At 44.5% G+C, this 26,318-nt stretch overlaps 1 protein-coding gene across 3 annotated transcripts in view; it reads right to left on the reverse strand.

The window, feature by feature from the left end:
- TNFRSF19 (TNF receptor superfamily member 19) overlaps nt 1-26,051 on the reverse strand; it is a 91,135-nt gene extending 65,084 nt beyond the window's left edge. The window contains exons 1-3 of one of the 3 annotated variants that reach the window (XM_019971502.2): nt 25,555-26,051; nt 4,456-4,555; nt 2,217-2,327 (exon numbers count right to left, since the gene is read on the reverse strand). In XM_019971502.2, the coding sequence (XP_019827061.2) occupies nt 2,217-2,327; nt 4,456-4,521 (177 nt within the window). In that variant the 5' untranslated portion in view covers nt 4,522-4,555; nt 25,555-26,051. Of the gene's footprint in view, nt 1-2,216; nt 2,328-4,455; nt 4,556-17,073; nt 17,229-25,157; nt 25,506-25,554 lie in introns of those variants that run through there. The other 2 variants (XM_070800282.1, XM_070800281.1) reach the window with 2 other exon arrangements.
- Nucleotides 26,052-26,318: the final 267 nt, after the last annotated feature.

Here is a 26,318-nt window from a genome sequence, read left to right on the forward strand (position 1 = left end):
GAAATGACTTAACTCATCTCTTCAAATCTGTGAGTTTTCATTCTGATTTAAGAGAGATTTGGAAAAAGAACTCTGAGGAGTAGAAACACCGCTATTTTCCTCCCAGGCATGATTGCATTCTTAACTTTGTCGATAGATTCCAGATATGCAGCCTGCCATTATAAAGGACCTTTTTACAACGGACAGGGATTACAAAAAACATCAGTCAGGGTGCTCCAGTTAACCTGACTTTGCAGAGTTCAAAACTCAGCCAGTTTCTGCCCAGACGGAAGGCCCAGGAGGCTGAAAGTCATCGCATATTAAACACAACACTCAGGCCATCCACATAATTACTTGTGGAATGCATAATTCTTTGTTTCCCAATGTTTGCAGATCATCAATCAAAAGTCTATGAATGACAAGACTCAACTTCAGAGCACAGTGGACTGGAGGGGAAAGGACTTCTCTTTGAAAAGTCACTTAAAGAGACATTTTTTGTTTCTTTTCTAACAGGAAGATCTTGGTGCATTATTTAGAACAAAACGATACATCAATTGTCCACAACCGGTAACATCTTCGAAAGGTCAGTCAATAAAGCAAATGTGTGCGTAGCTTCCAAGGTCCTCAGGACAGAGAAGGGCCCCAGAACACCCAAGATGCTGCGTCCACCCTCTTAGAACACGGCTGACTCATAAGCAGTCCTGAAGATGAGTCTATTTAAGATGTTCCTGAAAGGAGCTTATACTCAGCATGCTGCTGCTGCTAAGTCTCTTCAGTCATGTCCGACTCTGTGTGACCCCCTGGACGGTAGCGCACCAGGCTCCTCTGTCCCCGGGATTCTCCAGGCACGAACACTGGAGTGGGTTGCCATGCCCTCCTCCAGGGGATCTTCCTGACCCAGGGATCGAACCTGCATCTCTTAGATCTTTAGCATTGACAGACCTGGGAAGTCCATACTCAGCATGGGAAAAATAATAATCACACTGGCATTGTTGAAAGAATGTTCAAAACTCTGGCTTGGAAAACAACTCCTCCCTTGGAGCCTGGTTACTTAAGACACTGTTGGACTCTGTTCCTTGACTAGCAATGGTAACCTTCATCTTAAGAAAAAGAAGGCCCAGTAAATATGAGCATTAACATATTCTGCTATCAATGCTTTATTTTTAAATCATTAGTAGAATGTTGATTCTTTTTAATTAATGCAAATAAACCTTAATGATTCTTTTTTTTTTTTTTTAAGGAGATTGTTTCAGGGCTTCTCTGGTGGCTCAGTGGCAAAGAATTCTCCTGCCAATGCAGGAAACAAGGATTCAATCCCGGATCCAGGAAGATTCAACTTGGTACAGAGCAACAAAGCCACAACTGTTGAGCCCAAGTTCTAGAGCCTGGGAGCCGCAACTACTGAGCCCACGTACCATGACTACTGAAGCCTGTATGCCTACAGTCTGTGCTCTACAACAAGAAAAGCCATCACAGTTGAAAGCCCGCACACTGTGACTAGAGAGTAGCCCCTACTCTCCACACCTAGAGAAAAGCCCATGCAGCAACGAAGACCCAGCACACACAAGAATAGATAAATAAAACTATTTAAAAAATTATTCTATTGAAGTATAGTTGATTTACAATGTTATGTTAATTTCTGCTGTGCCACGGACTGATTTAGTTATACAAATATATACATTCTCTTTCATGTTCCCTTTCATTGTGGTTTATCACAGATTATTGAATATAGTTTCCTGTGCTACACAGTGAGACCTTATTGTTTAATGATTCTATTCTTTTAATAAAATATGGTAAACATTAAAGTATACAGAACTATGAGGTATGGTTACCAGAATCAACTTCTTTTGTCTCAGTGAGACACGTGAATCGAACGTATTGAGAAGGGAATTGTTCAATACTTGGCTAAAGGAGGAAATCATCACCAGTCATCAACTGAAAAAGAATTCAGCTGATAAGAACGCATTTAAAAAAACACAGACGTGGGACTTCCCTAGTGGTCCATGGTTGAGAATCCACCTTGCAGTTCAGGGGACCCGTGTTCCATCCCTGGTCGGGAAACTAAGATCCCACATGCTGCAGAGCAGCTAAATCTGTACGCCACAACTACAGAGTTTTCACACTGCAGCAAAAGATCCCGCGTGCCACAACCAAGACCTGAGGCGTCCAAGCAAATAAGCAAATAAGTATAAATAAAAAACACAGGCGTACGACTGTCCCACGCACCCAACAGTTACCTTGGACAACTCCATGCCTGGCCCACACTGCTTGCACAGAACACAGCTTCCTGACTGGTCCCTGAATTCCTGCTGTCCACAGTCTCCTGTTTCACAAATCACTCCACATGCCTGAAAAAAAACATTTCACAAAACGTTATCTTAAGGTGAGGTAATTCTGTTTTTCACAAAAAGGGAACAGTATCTTCAGTATTATCGACATAACCACTGAAGGTAAACATTAATTCAGAGTGAGGCCAATTCAGTTTCCACTTTAGGAAGGAAAACCACTTTCTGGAAAAGTCAGCGAAACAATTCAAGCCCGAGTCCTCTCTCTGCTTCTGAATGAGAACTCTCCTTTTCTGGAATCAATCGCCATCTTCTTCCTACACATTTGTGAACCCAAGGTAAAAATTGCTAGAAGCTGTTCTCTTTTCTAAGTGAGAAGATGACTTAAAAGAACAGATATGCAGAGACCCAGGGTACTTCTTCAACTGGAAAAATTCTGAATTTAAAAATCATATTTTTTTGATTTTTAATATAAACATATTCAGCTATAATGAATTGAATAATAAATAAATAAATGGAACATATAGACTGGCCTCAAGAACTCTGCTATTATCTTTTAGACATATCTAACACCCAACTTTGGTGCAGAAGTTTCCACCTTTTCAGTTGAATTACATTTACTTAGAGTCCATCATTCAAAAAATTCTGACAATATTGAGATCAGTAAAATTCCTAATAATTATGATGATGACAAAAATGGCCAAATCCTCTGCTCTTCAAAGTTAAAGTGTTACTTTCCTATTGATTGCCATTTTGCCACTTAATTGGGACCTAATAATATCCTTTTTCTAAAAATTGAAGTATTGGTGATTTTCAATGTTGTGCTAATTTCTGCTGTATTGCAAAGTGACTCAATCATACATACATATTTACACACACATATATATGCACAAATGCTAAGTCGTTTCAGTCGTGTCTGACTCTTTGCAACCCCATTGACTGTGGCCCGCCAAGCTCCTCTGTCCATGGGATTCTCCAGGCAAGAATACTAAAGTGGGTTGCCATGCCCTCCTCCAGAGGATCTTCCCAGCCTAGGGATTGAACTCACATATCTTACATCACTGCATTGGCAGGCAGGTTCTTTGCCACTATATATGCATATACTTTATTTTTTAATATTCTTTTCCATTATGGTTTATCACAGGATATGAACATAGTTCTCTGTGCTATACAGTAGGACTTTTTGTTTATCCATCCTATATGTAACCGTTTGCATCTGTTAACCCTAACTTCCCATTCCATCCCTCCCCATTGGCAACTGAAAGTCTCTTTTCTATGTCCTTACAATATGCTTTGGTTCACAGCATAGGTCTTAATGGAAGGACTATCTACTTTGCAAAAACAAAGGTTGTAAGTTATTTTCAAGATACAGACTTTATTTCTTATTTTACCTAAAGACAGTTAAGTTCATCTTATATGCACTCATCCTACAAGAGTATGTATATCTGCTTCTTAATAGCTGATGTTTCATTAAAAAGTGTTGGAATTAATAGAATCTCAGACTGGTGACAACATTCAGTTCAAACTCTCATGTCAAGCAAAGGCCCCCTCAGTAATATTCCTGATGCTAATTCTGTTGCCCTAAATGAAAACTGAGAGCTTCAGGAGGCATGGGCGGAATAGAGACTGGAGTGTGCAATGCTCTTTACATGGAGTTGCATAGAACGGGCTTTAGTGGTGACAGCATGGGCAGTTATTCAGTACAAACTGCTTCCACTTGAAGCAAATATCTACAACAATGTCATCCAACCTTTTTAAATAAAATCCCAGCCTTATTCTCTAGAGCAAGCAGGAGGGAGAATTCAAGGTGTGGTTCAAGATCATAATTTGGGGCTAAAGGTCTAGTAATCACCTCCAGCCTCTCTTAACCACACTTGACAACCAATCTTAGAGGAAAGTGTTAGTCGCTCCAGGAGTCACCTGCCTGTAAGCCCAAGAAGCATCATTATCTTGAGGCTACAAGTAATGCCATGACTTCATGATCTCATTGAGATTGAAATAAATAAGTGCAATTATTGCCACAAAAGTCAAGACCCAACAGCAACCTCTGACTTATTAATTAAATGCAACAATGATAAAAGGAATTTGAAAGAAAAATTTGAAGATATGGGGTTAAAAATGGGAAATAGATTGGGTACTAGTTCTATGAATTTTTCCCCTACATTCTTATGAAAGTAAAGAGTTGACTTACCAAACAGGCTAGTAAAACTACAACCGTGAAAGATTTCTGTTGCCTGAGTAGCACGTTTGAAGCCATTGCTCTTATTAAATGTATTTCTGGTTGAAGAGCTCTAAAAGAGAAGAAGATACAGTTAATGTTAATCCAGGAGTGACTGCGCTTAGTATTTACTACACAGTGCTACCATGTACTATATACACTAGTAAAACATGATACTATTTAGTATATTAATAAAACAAAATATCATTTATGTTTTAAAAAGAACTCATCTTTTTCAAAGATACCAGAGATAAATACTAAACAATTCTTTAAAAATTTAGGTTATGAGAACTGAAGCTTTGTCAACCTACACAGTACATAGAAAACACCTATGGGCTCTGAATTCCTAGGCTACACATGCCTTTATTTTCTTTCTGTCCAAGTCTCTACAGTGTCAACTTCACCCAGCAGAAAATTACATTCAAACTTACAGAAACTTCCCATTTATATGGGTTTAGTCATATAGGATGATACCAATGATAAAATAACTAACACATGCTAAGCACACGCCATTCTTAGCAGAACTCATTTCATCTTCACAACTACCCTAGAAGGTGGATGCTGTCGTTATCCCCACTTTAGAGATGAGGAAACTGAGGCTCATTAAGGGCTGAGTCACTTGCCTCGGGTGACACTGGTGGTAAGAGGCAGAGCTGGACGCCAACCCCACTGGGTGGCTCCAGTGTCCCCATGACAGACACCGTGAAATCAACCTGCTCCATTTAATAAAAACTGCGTGCTCGTGTCTCAGATCTTGAGCTTCACTAAGAAGCGGGAACAACTAACATCTGGCATTTGTAAACTCTTCCCCAAACCAGTACAGCGCAAATTATCTACTAGCAGAAAAATGAGCATTTATTAAAAACAAAAAAAACACCTAAAAATCATTTATAAGTGATGAACTGGAGGCACTACCCTGACACTTCAAGAAGAACAAACTAAGCCTCTTTCTCTTTGCCAAATGCAGAGACAAGTGTGTTTTGTTTTGTTTTTACAGACTCACGCCATGTCAAGAGAAGAGATTTATTTGAACGTTTTTAAAAAGTAAAGACTCATCTGTACCCTCCACCAATCAGGCAGAGGAACAGTGATTCAGTTTCTAACAAGAACTCAGAGCAGATAGCCTGACTACTTGGAAAGAAACCAGAGCAAAAATCAAACAGCTCAAGAAAAACAGCAACAGTAACAACAGAGGAAGCAGGCTGAGCTGAGCAGGCTGCCGTCCCAACTGCGGACCAAACAGCCAGCCCGGGGCACCCCAGCCCCACCAGGAGGCTGTCCAGGTGGTTGTCCCGGCTGCCCCAGCAGGTCCAAACATCGGCAACAAAAAGTCATTTTTAAATGTGGTTGAGTGAATAACCCATTTTGAATGAATTCAAACAGCTCTTTTTTTTTTTTTTTTTCTTTTCCAGCTTCTTGATCACAGCTTTTCTCACCCCCCCTTGCATATCTCAAAATCATCCAGCAATTACCCAACCATGCAACCTGCTGCTGTGTAGACACAGGATAGGGGTCAGAAGATAACATCACATTCCCTGAATGGTATGCTTCAGGCTGTCTCTTTCCCAGCAGGGCCCTCAATTTTTTTTAAGATAAAAAGCACAAAACCTATATGGAATTAAACTAACACAGAAAAGAGGTTATAAATACCAAAGTATATACATAGAACACGCGGAACAAAGAGATTGCTAGAGTCTGGGCACGTTGTTGTTATTGTTCAGTGGCCAAGTCGTGTCTGACTCTTTGCAGCCCCATGGACCGATGCACACCAAGCTTCCCTGTCCTTGACTATCTCTTGGAGTTTGCTCAAACTCATGTCCATTGAATCAGTGATGCCATCCAACCATCTCATCCTCTGTCATCCCCTTCTTCTAGAGTCTGTGAACAATCAGTCTATAGTTGAGCGTCCAGTTAGGACAGATAACTCTACTGGGGCATGGTGCTAATTACTGTGGAAGGCAGACAAAACATGCAGCATCTTCTTGTAAAGATGACTGATGACACACACCTCAACCTAGAAGTCAAGGCAATTAGATTCTGACTTCACAAGACACGCCCATTTTATGTACGAAAATAAATATGGCAAAATATTATCTATGATTTAGGTTTATACTGTGGCAATCTGGGGGATTTTTTACCCTCTTTATCCTGAACATTCTTTGTAGTATAAAGATTTCATTAATAATGAAACAAACACATGTATAGTGCTTTGGGGGCCAAAAATGTAAGTAACATGATCCTTCTTAAAAGTTTATAAATTAAAAAAGGTGATGAGATAAAAACCATACATATACTACCCAAAAAGGAGAACACTGAACAAAGTACTATGATTTTTGCATCACAAAATTTTTTTAGATGATATGGTATACAAAAATTAATGAAACTAGATCCAATGTGCTGATTTATATTGGGTTAGCCAAATGTTTCGGGCTCCCCGTGTGGCTCAGCAGGTAAAGAATTTGCTTGCAATATGGGAGACCTGGGTTCGATCTCTGGGTTGGAAAGATCCCCTGGTTAAGGGAAAGGCTACCCACTCCAGTATTCTGGCCTGGAGAATTTCACGGCCTATACAGTCCATGGGGTTGCAAAGAGTCGGACACGACTGAGCGACTTTCACTTTTTTCTTTCACCCAAAAAGTTCATTCAGGTTTTCCCATAAGATGTTATGGGAACTTTCTGGCCAGCCCAAAATATTATCTTCCCAACACACACTAAACTGAGTAGTTGAAATGGGAAATACAAAAGGAGCACTGCTGCGCCTGCATTTCCAGGGGCACAGTGGGTTTGTGCCTGCAAATCATCTTCTAAACTCCTTGGCCAGACACCTATGCCCTTTTCATCTGCCCGCTGGCCTAGAGGTCTCATCACTGGTCCCTGCCCACGCTGCCCGCCCAGGACAGCCACACCCTGACATCCACCCTTCTGCTGCATGCCCGTGATCTTGCTCCTCTGGGTCTGGAGAGCCTTTCTCCTTCTGAGACCCTCCAAGAGCCAGCTCAGTGACCACCCTGCTGAATGCTGTCCACAGCCAAGCAGAGGGAAAAGCGCGGCTCTCGTTGGCCCCACAGCCCTTTCCACATTCACGGACAAGACCCACAACACTGCACGGCAGGTCCACTCCTCAGACAACACGGTTCTTCACAGCAGGGACCACACCTGCGACTCCGTTCCTAGCGTCAGGCACACCAGGGTGCTCAGCGAACGTGTGCAGAATTAAGTGGATGAAGAAGCACAAAACAATGAAAAACACTTCGTGGAAAACACCTGAGATTTGGTTGCAGATAACAGATCTAATTCTTCTGTGGTGTACAGGATAAACATTTTTTGTTTCAGACAAATATACATATATATGTGAAATCTTACTACCTGCTCAAGGCATTCAGTACATTAAATTGCATGCTCAGCCACTTCATAGGTGTCTGACTCTTAGTGACACCATGGACTGTGGGCCACCAGGCTCCTCTGTCCATGGGATTCTCCTGGCAAGAATACTGGAGCAGGTTGCCATGCCCTCCTCCAGGGGATCTTCCTGACCCAGGGACTGAACCCGAGTCCCCTGCATCTCCTGCACTGCAGGCAGATTCTTTACCCGCTGAGCCATCAGGGAAGCCCACATTAGATCAGGAGACAGGATTAAATGACATAGTGATGTATTTTTAAACATCTTAATCCACTTTAAAAATGCAAGCTGTCATTCACAGAAGATTTCTTAAACTGGGAACTGGGGGCTGAAATGTGCCAATGAACTATGTTACTTCTCTTTTCTGTGGCTTCTCTTTTAACCTGGCTTTTTATACCAAGAGGCTGAGAAGTAGTTTAGGCTTGGGCGGACTATCTATGGAGTGGCTATGGTGGTATAAAGGCCAAGTTCAAATAGTCTCCTGCAGGTAAACCCAGATATACCCATTTGAATGCGGAGTTCCAAAGAATAGCAAGGAGAGATAAGAAAGCCTTCCTCAGAGATCAATGCAAAGAAATAGAGGAAAACAATAGAATGGGGAAAACTAGAGATCACTTCAAGAAAAGTAGAGATACCAAGAGAATATTTGATGCAAAGATGGGCACAATAAAGGACAGAAATGGCATGGACTTTACAGAAGCACAAGATATTAAGAACAGATGGCAAGAATACACAGAAGAACTGTATAAAAAGATTTTCATGACCCAGATAATCACGATGGTGTGATCACTCACCTAGAGCCAGACATCCTGGAACACAAAGTAGGCCTTAGGAAGCATCACTACAAACAAAGGTAGTGAAGGTGATGGAATTCCAGCTGAGCTATTTCAAATCCTAAAAGATGATGCTGTGAAAGTGCTGCACTCAATATGCCAGCAAATTTGGAAAGCTCAGCAGTGGCCACAGGACTGGAAAAGGTCAGTTTTCATTCCAACCCCAAAGAAAGGCAATGCCAAAGAATGCTCAAACTACCACACAATTGCACTCATCTCACATGCTAGCAAAGTAATGCTCAAAATTCTCCAAGCCAGGCTTCAACAGTACATGAACTGTGAACTTCCAGATGTTCAAGCTGGATTTAGTAAAGGCAGAGGAACCAGAGATCAAATGCCAACATCTGTTGGATTATCAAAAAAGCAAGAGAGTTCCAGAAAAACTTCTACTTCTGCTTTAATGACTATGCCAGAGCCTCTGACTGTGTGGACCACAACAAACTGGAAAATTCTGAAAGAGATGGGAATACCAGACCACCTGACCTGCCTCCTGAGAACTCTGTATGCAGGTCAAGAAGCAACAGTTAGAACTAGACATGGAACAACAGACTGGTTCCAAATCGGGAAAGGAGTAGGTCAAGGCTGTATATTGTCACCCTGCTTATTTAACTTATATGCAGAGTACATCATGAGAAACGCTGACCTGGATGAAGCAGAAGCTGGAATCAAGATTGCTGGGAGAAATACCAATAACCTCAGATGACAGATGCAGACGACACCACATTTATGGCAGAAAGTGAAGAAGAACTAAAGAGCCTCTTGAAAGTGAAAGAGGAGAGTGAAAAAGTTGGCTTAAAACTTAACATTCAGAAAACTAAGATCATGGCATCAGGTCCCATAACTTCATGGCAAATAAATGGAAATAGTGAGAGACTTTATTTTTGGGGGGCTCCAAAATCACTGCAGGTGGTGACTGCAGCCATGAAATTAAAAGTCACTTGCTCCCTGGAAGAAAAGCTATGACCAACCTAGATGACATATTAAAAAGCAGAGACATTACTTTGCCAACAAAGGTCCATTTAGTCAAAGCTATGGCTTTTCCAGTAGTCATGTATGGATGTGAGAGTTGGATTCTAAAGAAAGCTGAGCACCAAAGAATTGATGCTTTTGATCTGTGGTGTTGGAGAAGACTCTTGAGAATCTGTTGAACTGCAAGGAGATCCAACCAGTCCATCCCAAAGGAAATCAGTCTTGAATATTCATTGGAAGGACTGATGCTGAAGCTGAAACTCCAATACTTTGGCCACCTGATGGGAAGAACTGACTCATTTGAAAAGACCCTGATGCTGGGAAAGATTGAAGGCAGGAGGAGAAGGGGATGACAGAGGGTGAGATGGTTGGATGGCATCACCGACTTGATGCACATGTGTTTGAGTAAGCGCTGGGAATTGGTGATGGAAGAGTCGGACATGACTGAGTGACTGAACTGAACTGAGGAAAACCCACCATAATTGAAAATAGCCTGCAGGTAATTGGGAATGGTCAGGAGAAAATGCAGCCAGGATCCCTGGGTTTCCAGCAAAGTCACTCTGAGATCACACATCTGTAGAGACAAAAACAAGCCCTTTCTGTGGGGTGTGGGAGGGTTTGCTGAGATAATGCAGGGAAGCGGCACAGCTGGCAGCCTGGAACAGAGTAAAGGCTTAAAGGATGATGGCTGCTGAGGATGCCATGGTTTTTGTTGCCCTTGGGAGCATCACTAACTAACTGTGGACCTGACCCGAGTCTCCTCTTCTCTGAACTGGGTGCAGTGACAGGACTGCCTCCAGAATGGCTGTGAGCAATAAGTGAGCCTGACAGCTCTGAGACATGACTGTTCCTGGCACATAATAAGTGCTCAATACGGGTCAGCAATGGGTGCTGACATTATTGGGCCTCCCAGTTGGATCAGTGGTAAAGAACCTGCCTGCCAACGCCAGAGATGCAGGAGACCCGGGTTCGATCCCTGGCTCGGGAAGATCCCCTGGAGGAGGGAATGGCAACCCACTCTAGTATTCTTGCCTGGAGAATCCTCAAGGACAGAGGAGCCTGATAGGCTATAGTCCATGGGGTCACAAAGAGTTAGACATGACTGAAGCTACTTAACATGAACACACCCTGCCTTTGTTAATGACATTACCCTTGAGGAGCAAATGATCCAGTGTATTGACAGTCCCTGAAGGCTGCAACCTGCTGGACAAATGTGGGACACCCAAATGGTCACGATCGACCAGGCAGCATTTCAGACCTCTGGACCTGAGGCTGCAGAGGGTGTTTGAAGACAGAACAGGGCCAGTGAACTAGGTATTCACAGCATCGAGGACCATGTCCGTGCTCTGGACAAAAGACAGCTTCTTTCCTCACTACCTACTCTCTTCACGAGGTGTTTATCCCCATACAAGGGAGGACACTGAGACCCAAAGGACACATGGACTAGAAATGGTGGAAACCAAAGAAAACTCATTCCTGGTGACCCTAAGGCAGGGCTCTGGGCACTATGCCAGGCTGACTAAGGGTTGTACCCACCCCAGTGAGTATCTAAGACCCTTAGCTCTGTAGGACTCCACCAAACTGATCGATACTGCAAAGCTGTACAACCACTTAAATAAAGTGTTCAGCAGTGCAACCCTTCATCCCACCAGCTCTGATGGAACAGCTGTTAGTGCCTGCAAGGAGGAGAAGCCACCTGAGGGAGGGTGCGGTAAAGGGGCGCTTGGCCCGAGCTCTTGGCGGAACAGAGCTGCTGAACCTCTTCAGACTGCCCGACCAAGAACTATTCAGAAATAAACCATTCAGCCGGTGGAGTGTTCTAAGCGTGACCTTGAATTTCCTGGAATAAAATGAAATCACTTATGAAATGTGTTGGCATTCATAAAAAAAAGAAGGAAAATTTAATGGAATAACAAGCATGTAAGTAATAATGTTTAAAATAAAAATAAGGCAATAAAAAGGTATTTACTGAAATTGCTTTTAACTTCTGGGACTGGCCCAGGTAAAGAAATGCTTTTTATAGATGCCAGCGTTCTGTTTATCTGGGGAAGGACCTGACAAGCACAGAATATACACATTATGAGATTATGGACAATGGGTCTGGGCTTCCCTGGTAGCTCAGAGGTAAAGAATACGCCTGCCAATGCAGGAGGTGTGGATTTGATCTCTGGGCCAGGAAGATCCCCTGGAGAAGGAAATGGCAACCCACTCCAATATTCTTGCCTGGGAAATCCCATGGACAGCGGAGACGGGCGGGCTGCAGTCCTGGGGTTGCAAAGAGTCAGACACAACTTAGCAACTAAACAACAATGGGCCCACAGGGGCTTTCACATTTTGCCTCAGTGTCCAGACGATACATCAACTAGCAGTCTGGTGCCTGTTTTTCCAAAATGTGTGCAGAGAAACCAGCCGCGGCAATCAGGAGAAGACCAAAGATGTCTGGTGTACAGGAATCCAGGCGTGTGGGATTGCTGTCTCGCCATCTCCAACAACAGCAAGCAGGTGTCAAGAGAACCAGGCAAGCAAAAACGAAGAGCCCAGAGCTGGCAAACACTTTTCAGCGGCAGAGAAAGTGACTGCTTATCAGATCAAGCTTCTCAGCCTGCTCATTTGAATGAACGGTAACTAACATGGAGGCCACCTAACTGCCAGCCCCTGGAGAGGGTAAATCCACAGGTGTGGAAATGAAAGGCATCCTCCTCTCCTTGCTGATCCAGATCCCGAAGACCTGGGCTGGTGCATGTGTCACTGGGCAGAGCTCAGGGTTTCCGGGAGTGGCTGGGAGCGGCAGCCCCAGGCTTCCCCCGTCTGAGCCGGGCAGACCCACTGGATCTGAACCACGGGGCTGCTCCAACCTGCAGATCCCTCCGGCTGCCCCTGCTTCTGCCCCCGGGCTCTCCTGCACTCGGGGCCTCACCTACCACGCCTTCCCTGGATCTGCCACACTGGGTCTCCCTAAACCTAGTGTGGGCGCCCTCCCTTGGGCTCCTAAAGCACCCTGGGTGCCCTGCCAACCCACAGGGTGACCGTCCGGTTCTTCTCTCTCTCTGTTGCCCTTGAATTGCATCTTGTCAGGACGCATCGCTTCTTTCAGTCACTATAGCACTTAATTTTAAAGATCAGTTTTCATATTAAAAATGAAGACTTTCCCTGAAAACTGAAAGCCTGGCATCCACAAGTCCCATGTCAAGGCGACCCAAGCTCCAGCTGAGCAGCTGCCATCCCATCCACTGAGGAATTCAGGCCTTGGGGGCTATGGTCCCCACCTCCCCTGTCGTCACAACCTTCCTGCATCACCAGCCAAGCAGTTAAGAGTTCATCACCAGTTGGGGTTGGAGTATTTGGTGATCAGAACTGTGATTTTGCTCTAGAACTGTAACACATCCAAAATATGTGCGCAATACATGTTGAAGCAATGAAGAAATTCATTAACTAGAAACAGTAAAATGTTAGGGTTGTCATAAGGAGTAAAATAATATAAGGGGAAATGTGTGCGACCGACCACACCTTGAGCTTGAAACGTAAGTGATGGTGGGAGAGCACGGTTCAGGTGAGGAGGGTGTTTCTGAGTATAGAGCTATAATAATAACAAACATCCCCAAGGAGGAAGAGCTCGTGTGACCTTTCCAAATTTTAACAATTCAGTAACATCTTCAAGAATGGTCCTTATTTTTGATCTTATAAATGACCAAAATATATGAATCTTAAAATGGTTCAAATAATCTAAATAATTTTTTCCGAGAAAAAGTTGCTTAATTTTCTTTTTCCCCTCATATTTCAAAGCCATTTGATTTATTATCTGACACGCAGAGCATGCAACAGGAAAACATTTTCATCTAGTAAAACTATTCATACACTAGGTCATGAAGCCACAACCAACTCATACATTTTTCCAATATGCAATAAGCTGAGATATTTTTTTAAGAAATTAACATTAAACTGGCAGGCTTACAATTTATAAAATCAGCCCTGAAATGACGCCAATGCTACACGTACGGCCTCTTATATTTTAATGGTGGAACACAATCATAAATGGCTGAGGATAATCTCAGTTCCATATGCAAAGAGAATAAAAAATTAATTAGAAATCTAGGGTGCTGCTATTTCCACACACGGCAACAACCTCTAGCTGCTGGCTCTTCTGTATCTTCACCTTCAGTTTCACTCTATCCTGAAAATTGTTCTTCTTACACAGTAGAATTTGCAGCCCCTTTTGCGGCCTAGAAAACTCAGGAAAGTATGCGGTAATAAAAATATACATATTGTTGTTGGCTGGGAAGTGGGAATGATTTCCCTTTTCAAGACAAGAAATATTTTCTACTAAAAACTCTACAAGCTTTAAAATGTTCTGTTGCCAAATACAATACCTTCAATTCCTTCAAAGTTCAAAACCATTAGGGGCCACTCACTATCAGGCTCCTACAATTTTTTTTAACAGAAGCTGATTCACTTTCAATTTTTACTTTCATGCATTGGAGAAGGAAATGGCAACCCACTCCAGTGTTCTTGCCTGGAGAATCCCAGGGACAGGGGAGCCTGGTGGGCTGCCATCTATGGGGTCGCACAGAGTTGGACACGACTGAAGCGACTTAGCAGCAGCAGCAGCAGCAAACTAGGATAGGTTTTTTGAAAATAATTCTTTTTATTTCTCTGAGTTTTAAACGCTGTCATTTTTGCCTTAGGAAGCCACAGTGTTCTCAAAATGTTTAATCAACTAGCATACTGTAACTGGGTACTCTTCCCCAACTTTACTAACGTTTTTCAGTCCTAAAAGACAAATAGGACAATTGTAGCATCAGGGTCTAAGGGACCCCAAACATCCATACAGTCTATTCTAAGAGAATTGTGCATAACAATGTCTACAACACAGCTGTTTAAATTTTTACTTTAGAAGTCTGGACAGATTCCCAAACCCCTCTTGTAGCATGTGCAGAGTTCTCCGTTATAAATGGCCTCCATTCTTTTAGAACTTTCTCATCTTAGAACCATCTGAGCAGACAGAGGGGAAGAGTTGGCTGAATAACATTTAATCTTCAGGTAGACAAGCTCCTCTGGTATATAATTGCTGAGGTTGGCTGTCCTCCTTTTAAAACCAGCTCTCAAAACTCCAATTTAAAAGGCACATATTCTGTGATGTGTGGACTACGTGATAACCCAATACTGTTTAAACATCTTACTTCTAAATGTAAACAGTTGAGACAGATAAAATACGATGAATGAACTCACTGCTCAGCCAGTAAATCATGAAAGGAAATTGCGTTCGTACTGCTTGACTGTTCTTTTTCTTCAGCCAGAAGGTCATTTTAGAAAGGTTATGAACATTTAAGAATCAGCTGCCATGAGACAAACACCTCTCACTGTTAAGCTGTTCCTGCTCTCTTATCACATGAGCAGCTGTCTCTTTATTCAGGGCATATATTTATTCAACCTGTTGTCGACAGACAGAGCATGCTGGCCTTTTCCAAATCTTTAAATGCTTGACTTTAAATACTGATTTATCAGATTTAAGAGGACTTGGCTATTTTCCTTAAAGATCCTTCAGTCTTTGTTTGTGCTTTGTTAATTTTTGAATGGCTCATCCGGTTGCAGAGGACTGGGTTAAGCTTGGGTTTGGATGTTTAAATGGATGAAAAAGGAGAACCAAAGTCTCTTCAGGAGTGTTAGCAGAACTCCACATTCAGATGTCAAATGTCCCCAAATACCCTGGATTCACATATTAGAGCTACAACTAGTAAATTAAATTAACATACTAAGCACAGCATGTAATTATTACATGTATGTACAAATACATTCTATGTAAGTTAAACATCATCTGAGGTTAAAAAACAAATTTTCTGTTCTTTTAAAAAGCCTCTTAAATGTTAGCAATGTTCTTTATTCAAGTCATCTGGGTAGGAAAGGCACTTTACAATTTCAAGTGCATAAAAAAGTCTCCCTATGTGCTTACCTTCAAATTCAAAATTCAGTCTGGACTCAGAGCCTAAAGACACTCCCATCAAAGAAACAAATAAATTCCATGAATGTCCCAGAAAACGCTAATACAACATCCTAGAGTCAGCACTTAGTATGGAAAAAATTCCAAAGTACTTAAAGACACCTGGCCTCCATAACAAAGTAGACCTCATGAGACACTTACAAGGGTTAAAAAGAAACAAACACAGAGCTCACGATAAAGCACCATGTATTCATGCCAAGGGAATATTTTCAAAGTGAAACTGCATTTCTGTGTTTTGTATTACTGCCAGGACTTGATAAATATTATGTGAAGAAAAACTCTTTTCAAGTACTGACATCTCTGTGAATGATAACTGTCAAAAACTGTTTTCCAGGGTAGGACTCTATTCTCACCCCCTCTAGTTATGTATCTTTAAATTAGATGATAAAGTGCTTGAAATAAGACATGTTTTTAAACTACATGAAAGAAGCATGGCAAAGACGTCTAAGGTGAAGCTGTACAACAGAAAACAGAAAGAGTAAACCCTGAACTAATGCAATATAATCTTCTCCTTTGCATATAGGTATCTGATTATGAAATAACAACACATCAAAATAAATTCTTCTGTTTGCCTAAGTCATGTTTAACAGTAACTGTTTCCTGTTTATATAAAGAAATTTTCTTCTATTGTAAACAGTAAAGGAAAACTGTCACTGAAGTAAAAACCACCCATTCATAGTTTGAGTTAAACTATTTCAATTAAAGAAATACCAAACAATGGCTACTGGTCTTGTTTGTCTGCAAACTGAGTCCTTTTTTAAATGAAAAAAACAAACAAGGACATGCATTTCCTACAATGGTAACTGTAGGTGTGACGCATAGCTCTCTACCAACGAAACAGATCGCTGCAGCTGGGTGCTTGCAAACTTCCTTCTCAAGAGGGAATGATCTACATCTCTATGCCATTGAATGGCAGGAGACCCCTGACCAAGGCTGCGAGAGCGGCCCCGTGCATCACCGTGCCGGCACCTCCTCCCTCCCGGGCTCTCACACCGCCTGCCCGCCTGCAGACCGCTTCCCGCCGGGAGGGCTGCAGCGCCCGGTCCAGGCCGGGCGAGCACACACTTGCACGCACACACACCTTCGCCTGCGCGCAGCATTCTGTTGACTAGATCCCTGCACAGAGGGTCAGCGCGCTCGGTCCGGTCGCCCACGCGGGCCGGGGGGCGTTCCCCCAGCTCCTGCATCTCCTTGCCCCCCGCCGTCAGCCCTCCCAGGGGGTCGCCTCCGCCGGCCCTGTCCTCCCGACCCCTGCCCTGCGCACGGGCAGCCCAGGGTGGCACCCCCTGTCTCCACCCTCGGCCGCCTCCTCTCAGCGCGCGTTTCGCGGGGATCCGCCGGGGCGAGGGCTGGGACAGCCGCGTGGCGTGGCCGGGTGGGCTGCGGGCACCTACCTTCCCCGGTGCCTGGAGGCTACCCCGCAGGTCCCGACAGCGATCGGAGGCTCAGGGGCGCGCGGCACGCGGCGCGGAGCTGGGCCGGGGTCGGCTCCTCACTCGCGCGCCCTGCACTGCCCTGCGCCGCGGCCCCGCGCTCCCCGGTAGCCCGGCAACCGCCACCGCCTCCCGGCCCCGCCCACCCGGGGCCCCGCCCACCAGGATTCCCGCCCACGTCCCCTCCGGCCCGCAGGCTCCCGGCGGCGCCACCGCTTGCCCTGCCCACGTCTGAGCCCCGCCCACCCCATGGCCCGCCTACATCGTGGCCACACCCACCCCTCGGCCCCGCCCACAGCAGAGGCACCTCACACCCCCTGGGCTCCAGGCTGTCCCCACCGGCCCCGGGCACCTTAGGCCGCAGCTGAGCCGCCTGTGGCCCCCGGGGCTGCGGGAGCTGTTGACTGCATCCCGCAGGCGGGCCTGGGCAGGGCGGAGAGTGCTCATCCGGACCGCCAAGAGCGGGGCTGTGTCACTGCCTGCGGCTAGAGTGGCACCCTCGTGTCCACCTGGACGGGCTTCCAGGCTTCGTGCCTCTGCGCTGCTCATCACCTACCCTGCGCCCGCCTCTGGGCCAGGAAAGGCGCGGGAAGCCACGTGACACGAGTGCAGTGGGTCCAGATCACCAGGACCTGGCCCACCGGGCTCCTCCCCACTCACAGAGGCTTTTCCCGGAGGGTCCAAGGGACACTGGCTTCCAGAGGGCCCGGTGCACCCATAGGTCCAGCGCGGTCTGATCCAAGCTCCCGGGGATCCAGGCCTCCACACGCATCTCGTGAACGGATGGTGTCCAAACTTCACTTTGCACACTTAAGAAGCGGAGCTAAGGGTGCCTACTCCGCACCTTCGGTGGACGAAGTAAAAGGACCAAGTACAGAAAAAGTTTTTCCGCAGTAGAATGCTATAGAAATGTAAGCAATTATCGTCATCTGGCCAGTGAGTAAGTGGACAAACTTCTCTCCAGCCCAGGATGCCACGCAGGCATTGCGTTGGTGCAGAGGAGCGCACTGCTCCCTTCGTTGGCTTTATTCCCTGGCAAAACTTCACGTTCCTTTGAATGGAACCAAATCCTATGTTTCCTTTCTGTACCCCAAGGCCCATAGTAGCCTTCAACAAGTGTTTGTAGATTGAGTACGTTGCTACAGTTAGTTACCCATACGCATGACCCCACACTGAAAATGCCCAGTGCAGTACTAGGCAGTTGTGAAAAATACTTTAAAAATATCCTTCCAAGTGTCAACCTCAAGGTTGTCATGGCCGGAATAGAAACTGCAATAATAACTTACTTTTAATAATTTACAAATGATATACCCTATCCTATTTGAGGACTTTCTGGGTGGCCCTATTGGTAAAGAACCTGACTGCCAGTGCAGGAGTCATAAGCAATGCCGGTTCGATCCCTGGGTCAGGAAAATTCTCTGGAAAAGGGAATGACAACCCACTCCAGTATTCTTGCCTAGAGAATCCCATGGATGGAGAATTCTCCAGGGCTACAGTCCATGGGGTCACAAAGAGCTGGACATGACTGAAGCGGCTTAGCATGCACGCACACACTATACCTGAAACTCAAGGTGAGCCTGAATTTCCCAAACCTACCTGTCAGCTGTGATCTGGGACCACAATACTCCCTGAACTTCACTCACAAGCTCCCTCTTAGATGGTAGTCACCTGTTTGTCTAACTGGACCCCACCTCCCCGAGGGCACCTCTTATTTTCTTGGTAGCCCAGAGCTTAGCACACAGGGGATCCTCCATCTACCATCCTTAAGCTGACTTATTGCTGCTTCTTTGTAAGGTCTCACACATTCACCCTTTTCCCTCTTTCTCTCTTAACCCCATCACCTCAACCACAGTGCAGGCCCTCCGCACCTTTCGCCTGAATGCCCTGCCTTTTCAAACCTCCTTCCCCACTACCCTGTCCAGCCCATCTGTCTTTCTCCTGCCTTACATCGTGGTCACTGACCAATGAAAAGACTTACAAGGATTCTTCACTGTGAAGAATGGCTTCTCCATCCTTTAAATTAGCAGTCAGGGATTTCCAGGTCTGGGCTCCACCCACACCTTCAGCCTTATCTTTCCTCCCTCTAGACCGACCACTTCATATTCCGGCCAAACTGGTCTGCGTGCCTTGCCTCCAGTGTGCCCTGAACTTGCCCTTCCTCTGCTCCCCAAGCTTCCGCTTCATGCTCACCTCTTTCCCTCACCTGACTCCTTCGCACGCCAGAAGCCACAGCTCTCACGAGTCTCCCTAAGGTCTGAGGCCTTCTTAAGACAAGGACAGCACTTGCCACATTCTCCCTCCTGCCCTGTTTCTGTGAGTTCGCTTTCTTCCTCAAGGAGTTAAAAGGAGTTCTGCTTTCAAGAAGTGGCATATTTTGCTCAAACGTACACCTTTGATAGTATCGAACGTTCACACGAATGTTCAGTGTTTTCTGAGAGGAATTTAATCTGCCAGACCAGGAACTCCTTTGTTTTCTTCTGGCCTCACTTTCTGCTTGAGACAGTAGCACATTACTTCGTTCAGTCATTTTGCACTATCTCATATGTGCGTGGCTGAGTTTCCCCTGAGCCCACTAACTCTCCATGGACAGGTCTGATGGACACACCCGGCCACTGGCATTTCACATTCTGGCCTTGGATGCTAAATCGCCACTCACTAGCTGTATGCCCTTGGAAAAGTTACTTGACCTTCCCAAACTTATGCTTCTTCAACTGCGAAAGGCGTTGTTCCATTGGTCGTTGTTCAGTAAGATAAGGGATGCAAAGAGCTCAGCCCAGTGTCTGGCACACCATCAGTGCTCACTAAATGGCAGCCTTTTGTCAGGCACACAGTGCCAAGCATCAGAGATCTGTGATAACCCAAATGGTGCTTGACATGAGGAGCACTGAATGGCTGCACTGTGACTATTGAGTGCATTTTTACTCTTTTTGTTTTAACTTTTTGGCATCTGGGGCCTTAGTTCATCGACCAGGGATGGAACCCACACCCGCTCAGTGGAAGTGTGGAATCTTAACCACTGGACTGCCAGGGAAATCCCACATGCATGTGTTCTCAGTCACTCAGTGTGACTCTTTGGGACCCTGTGGACCCAGTAGCCCGCCAGGATCCTCTCCTCATGGGATTCTCCAGGCAAGAATACTGGAGTGGGTAGCCAATCCCTTCTCCAGGGAATCTTCCCAATCCGGGGATTGAAACTGTCTCCAGCATTGGCAGAAGGATTCTTTACTGCTGAGCCATCTGGGAAACCCAGGGAAGTTCCACACTGGTTGTTATTAATGAACTGAAATTTTACTGACAAAGCTAAATTCTTTTTTTTTTTTTTGGCTACTGGGGATTTAGGGATCTTAGTTCCCTGGGACCAGTGATCAAACCCTGGTCCATGGCAGTGAAAGTCCAGAGACTTAACCACTAGACCACTAAGCAATTCCCTGAAAGAGCCAAATTCTTACGAGGATTTTGGTAGAGGTGTAGTTTTAAAGATAACGTTAAGAGTTGGCTTTCTGAAGCTAGTTTTAGCAATAGCTAGGCTGATTTGAAGTGTATTTGTTTAGAATATGTTCCTAAAAAAGTTGAACCAATGAAGTTAACAAACCTCTTGGGAAAATAGTTTCCGTGATAAGCTAGCTCACTGAAATAAAAGTTAATGAAAAATTGCTTGACTTTCAAGTAATTTTCAGCATAAAACACTATTTCATGGGGGAAAGGAGCAGAATGCAAGTCACATAAGAATCGTGAATTCTGTCTGTTCCTTCACAGTGCCTGGTGCATAGTAGGTACTCATTAAAAATTTGTTGAATGAATGAATAAATAGGGGTAAAAATCTCAAAGAGTTACAAAGTTTGCCAAATATAGTTAGGAAAATAAAGGGGAATATAACAAAGACCCAAATATTTAAGTAATTCCCAGCACCCATTGCTGACCATTGATGTCAGACCATCTGTGTAGGGCGGGGGCCTGACAGGGAACAACTTGTCCAAGGTCACACACCAAGTTAATAACAAAGCAGGATCCAAAATCCAGGCTTCCTGACTCCTAATATAATCATCACCATACCAAGAATGCATAAATTAATATATGTGGCTTAGGGCTTCCCTGGTGGCTCAGATGGTAAAGAATCTGCCTGCAATGCAGGAGAGCCAGGTTTGATTCCTGGGTCGGGAAGATCCTCTGGAGAAGGGAATGACAACCCACTCCAGTGTTCTTGCCTGAAATCCCAAGGACAGAGGAGCCTGGTGGGCTATAGTCCATAGGGTCACAAGGAGTTGGACATGATTGAGTGACTAACACAGGCCAAGGAGGGTATTTATTCAGTTGATATAATGTCAAACTCATGACATCTATAGTACAAAATTGCTATAAGTTGCAGCAGGTGCACTGATCCTGGTGAGTTTATGACACCACGTTGGTCAAAATCTTCTTCTGTGTTTACTGAGAGAAGAAACAGGCCATGATGCTCCTTTTCTGCTTCCCAAGAAACACAGGGGACTGACTCCTCTGTACATGGTGGGATGAAGAAGCAGGCTTACTGGGCAGCAGCCCCCAAGGCTAGGCTGTAGGGCTGTCTAAGTCCTGGGCGCCACTGACAGGATGGAGAAAGCTATGCTTCTCAGAATGCTTCTCAGAGAGGGAGCAAGTTGTGTTGGAAGAATTGGTCTGATCAAGTCGCTCAGAACCCCCATGTTATCTCCCTCTGCCCCCTCATCAAAGGGCAGAGTTAAGTCACAATGGGTGATGCTGAAGTACTTTGCAAGCAAGGATGGGAGAGATGGTCAGGCTGGAGTGGTGATTTCAGCCAGTGAGTGGACCTGAGGGAGCATGGCCACCAGGGAGCCTCCTCACGCCCCCTTTCGTAGCCCATTCCTCTAAGTAGTGCTGACAACATGTAAAGAATCACTCCTTAATGGTGCACTGGTTTCTGAAAGTTTCCAGGGTGTCCTGGACTGGCCCTGCTATCACAGAGAGTCTGACCAACCACACCAATGAAGGATGCATGAGTGTGGTCCAGTCCTGAAGCAGAGAAAGAATGACTTAGATCCTGAGGTCCTTTATGGTTGAAGATTCTAGGCCAATGATGGAAAAATTGATCAAAAAATTCTAATAACTCTCATAAAATATACCAAACAAAATTTTTTTAAAAGCCCATTCCCCTCCTAAAATTTTGGCTGTAATGTGTGCTAAACAGTCAAGTTCAGCTCCATGCAATTCTTATAACAGAATTAACTGCCCAGCCCTAAAACAAAAGAACCTGAATTGAAATCAGACTCCAGTGGTGCACTTAATTAGTCCTGTGAGCTTGTACTTGATATTTAATCCCTCTGAGACTCACTTTTCTCATCTGTATAATTGCAGCGACAAAATTAATTGCTGGAAATGAGATGGTATCCTAAAAATACTGTCAGAGTGCCTGACACACAAGAACTCCATAGATATGAGTGAATTAATAACTAGTGCATTAATAAATGCTAGTGAATGTTACTAAGTAATAATCTGTAAAGCTTTATATGAAATCTTTATGAGGGTGATAACACATGAGAGATAGCTATTTGGCCTTGAGATCAGTGTATATGTGAAAAATTTATAGTCAATAAATAAATTTATTCACAAGAGATATATTCTTTTTTTTTCCAAGAAAAAAATCCCAGAAGGAGTTAGTGAAACTTGCTAAAGAATTCTTAATATAATCAAATGTAATATGAAATATATATCATGTACAAGCCCATGTTGAATCTGTAAACTGAAATCTCACAAAATCCCACTGGGACTCTCCAGGAAGGAATAACAACCTTTAGTTAACTATTACGTCAAACTTTTCACTTTCACTGACATCCTTCAAGAAAGTATCAATTCCTTGGAAACACAAAAAGAATGTGCATATAATGTCAAAATATGTGCATAATATATATGCCCACCTGTATCTACACATACACAAGTATATATAATTCCACATTGCATAGATATATTACATTTTTGTGAAAATTACTTTAAATGTTCTGGTAAATTGCGTGTGGCAGTAATTGTGTTCAGACTGCTTAGAAACACAGAAGCAACAGCAACTGGGAAATCAGAGGACTGGTCCAGTTGACTGACACATATCTCATGGAAACAAAAACTACACAGCAGAAGGAAGTGGTTATCTTGATCTTCAAACTAACCCTGTTCTCCAGTCAGCAGTGCATTTGTTTTAGCAGGTGTTGGAAAATATCCACGGTGAACTGGGAAGGACACAGGACCAAGACTTGGAAAACTGGCCACGTAACTTAATTAAGAAAGTCAAGTGACTTTTCCATAGTCCTAGCTTCCTCATCAGTACAATAGCTATAAAAATTCCACCCTGCTTATTTCAGGAGGACGATCTGGTCCACTCCCTCATTCCCCACATGAGAACACTGGGGAGTGAAGTGAATCCCTTAAGGTCACATAGCTGCTCAGTGAGAGAATCAGGACTAGAAATAAGTCTTTTGAAGTCTTAGAGTTTCTGCAGTAACAAAGCTGCCATTGAAGCATCAGATAGGAAAGGGCTTTGAAGAATGTAATGTAAGGGTTTTCTTCAGTGGAAAGAAATCTTACCGATTTAAATCACAGTCAAAATCAACATAAAGCAATCAGTTCAGAGATGACTTTTAAGACTGTACCTGTACATTTAGCAATAGGCAGCCTTCTTTTAAAACCAAATACAATCTGCTTCTTTTCTCAACCAAGACACAAGATGTAAACAATTCCCTGAATTAATTCAGACCCTGAAGTGGATTTTCAATGACTTGACTTGCCCAAGCAAGCTCTCTGCAAAGCCTAAATTAATCAGATAATTGCCAATTCTCCCTTTTGTTTTCTGTTGAAAAAGTGCGTGTTTGTTAGAATGAGCCTAGTAGCAGAATAATAGTCATTAAAAAAAATTGTAAGTCCCAAATCTGAACTAAATGACTGAGTTCTTAAGCGCACTATTTCTTTAGGCATCTTCTCTTTAGTCATTATTTTAAAAGTTTAATTTTCTTTATCCTAATTATTGTTTTATTCTAACTATTGTGAACATTATTGCTGCAATGTGATGTAAGGAGGACTTTATCAGCAAACAAATGAAAAAAAAAAAATCAACCTAAGCTGATCATTCAGGATTTTGTGAACATGCTTTGTCACATTGTCAGTAAAACAAAAATTTAAATGCCTGTCTTGGCATGACTAAAAACAGGAGTTAAATCTTTTAAATTCTTACTGATACATCTTAAAAATAAAGTCAGTTTGGTATGGTTTTAAATAATCTCCACTTAACAGCTATCAGTTTTAAAATTAAGTAAACAATGCTAATTATGCTCCTTCAAATATCAAGAGGAAAATTTAGAAAGTAATTTAATTAATTGGCTCTGAAAAATTAATTACACATGAAATGAGGCTCATTAGGCCCTTCCGGTCTCAACAGAATTTCTGACTAAAAAATAACTGATCTCATCACTTATACTTGCTTTGTGGTTCGGCTGGCATTAAATAGACTGCCGTGATGATACCTACTCTACCCAAGTAAAACTAAGACCAAAACATTGAAATGAGCGAATATGAACACGGTGCTCTTACATTTCCACTGTGCACGCGTGATCATTGAATTGACAAGTTAACTTGTAAATTCAGCACAGCCATATACTTTGGTTTTGCCATACTGAGTGTAAACTAAAGGTAAAATGGGACTAAAAACTGTGTAACATCGTAACTGTTGATCACCCAGTTTTCATAAACAGTTGGCAAATTTTAACTCACAACAGCTGTCACTGCATTAAAAGTACATGTCAGTTTAAGAATATTAACCTCCAGGATGTGTCTGCACTTGAGGCTCGTGCAAAGGTTCCAGAAGATCACCAGAGGATTTCTTTTTAAACCAAACTCAGCACAACCTAACCCTCCCTGTCTGACAGTTCTTAAGTTTTACCCAGAAAAGGGCTTTAATCGTACTTGAATGGCTCTCCAGTGCTTCCTTGGAGGGGACATACTGCATAAGGAAATGTATTTCTTAGGCCAGTGTCTTGGAGGTGAGAGAATAAATAAAGAAACAGTATTACCAGAGATGCAGTGCTCTTTTCTATGAGAAAACAGGAAAGCATTGGCATCCATGGAGTCCCTCCGCCTGTATACTGAGTACAGCAACTTGTAAATAGTTAGAGCGGTTACAGCCTGCAGACCTCGGGCTCTGCAGCGGCGGGGGAGACGGCTCAAGTTAGCTCCCTCCCCTTCGGTCCTGTTGGAACAACTCATTTCCAAGTAAAATGTGCGCGGCAGATTGCAAACCCTTTGTACAAACTACCAAACCGACCCCGGAGTATCGGATTTCCTTTCATCCACACACACACAGAGTACTCAAGGACAGAAATGCTCGTGGCCCCCTAGACTAAAACCCTCTTTTCTGAGAACACGCAGGAAAAGTGCACCGAAAGCCACAACAAACAGAAATCGCTGTACCTTCAACGTGCTGAACTCTTTCCAAGGACTCACCACCCTTTTCGGCAACTGAGTTTCTCCTTGGCAGCCCTTCTGCGCCCAACGCTTGTACCTTCCCAAAAATGTATGTCGGCACAAGCCCAGACGAAACCTCCAACCCGGGAAAAGAAAATGAAGCCTGCAGATCAAAGGCAGACGAGCAGGGAGATGAAATGCCCGTAATCTGATCGGTGATCAGTTGCCGCACATCAAAGGCAGGCCAAGTGGCTGTGTGCGTGTGTATGTGTGTGTGTGTGTGTGTGTCAGAGAGTGAGAGAGAGAGAGAGAGAGCGCGCGCGCGCGCGCGCAGGGCTCTAGGAACGCTCCTTTCAAGCAGGTAGCCGCCCCCGCGCCTCCCCGCCCTCGGATTCTTTTGTTTGACCCGGATCCCGTCGTTCTCCTCTTCCCTGGCACCCAGGAACCCCCCTGCGGTGCCCCCCAGCCCGGGCTGAGAGTCTGGGCCCGCGGCGCTCGGGCCCCCGCGCTGCGCCCGGGCTGCGCGCTGGGAGCCTCGCCTGGTGCCAGCCGGCCGCGCCGGGGCCCTTTCATCTCTCGGAGCCGCGGGTCCCATGACCTCACCGCCTCCTGGCAGGACGGCCGCCCGCGGGGAGCGCGCCCGGGGGCAGGGCAGCCGCCTCCGATCGCGCCGCGCGCCCGCGGCCCCGGCGGCAACTCCTGGAAGCTGCTGCGGGGCCACTCCGTGGGGAGCGGACCCCCGAGCCGTCCTGGCTGCCAGAGACACAGCC

Source organism: Bos indicus, chromosome 12, assembly GCF_029378745.1.
Source record: "Bos indicus isolate NIAB-ARS_2022 breed Sahiwal x Tharparkar chromosome 12, NIAB-ARS_B.indTharparkar_mat_pri_1.0, whole genome shotgun sequence".
Taxonomy (NCBI): Eukaryota; Metazoa; Chordata; class Mammalia; order Artiodactyla; family Bovidae; genus Bos; species Bos indicus.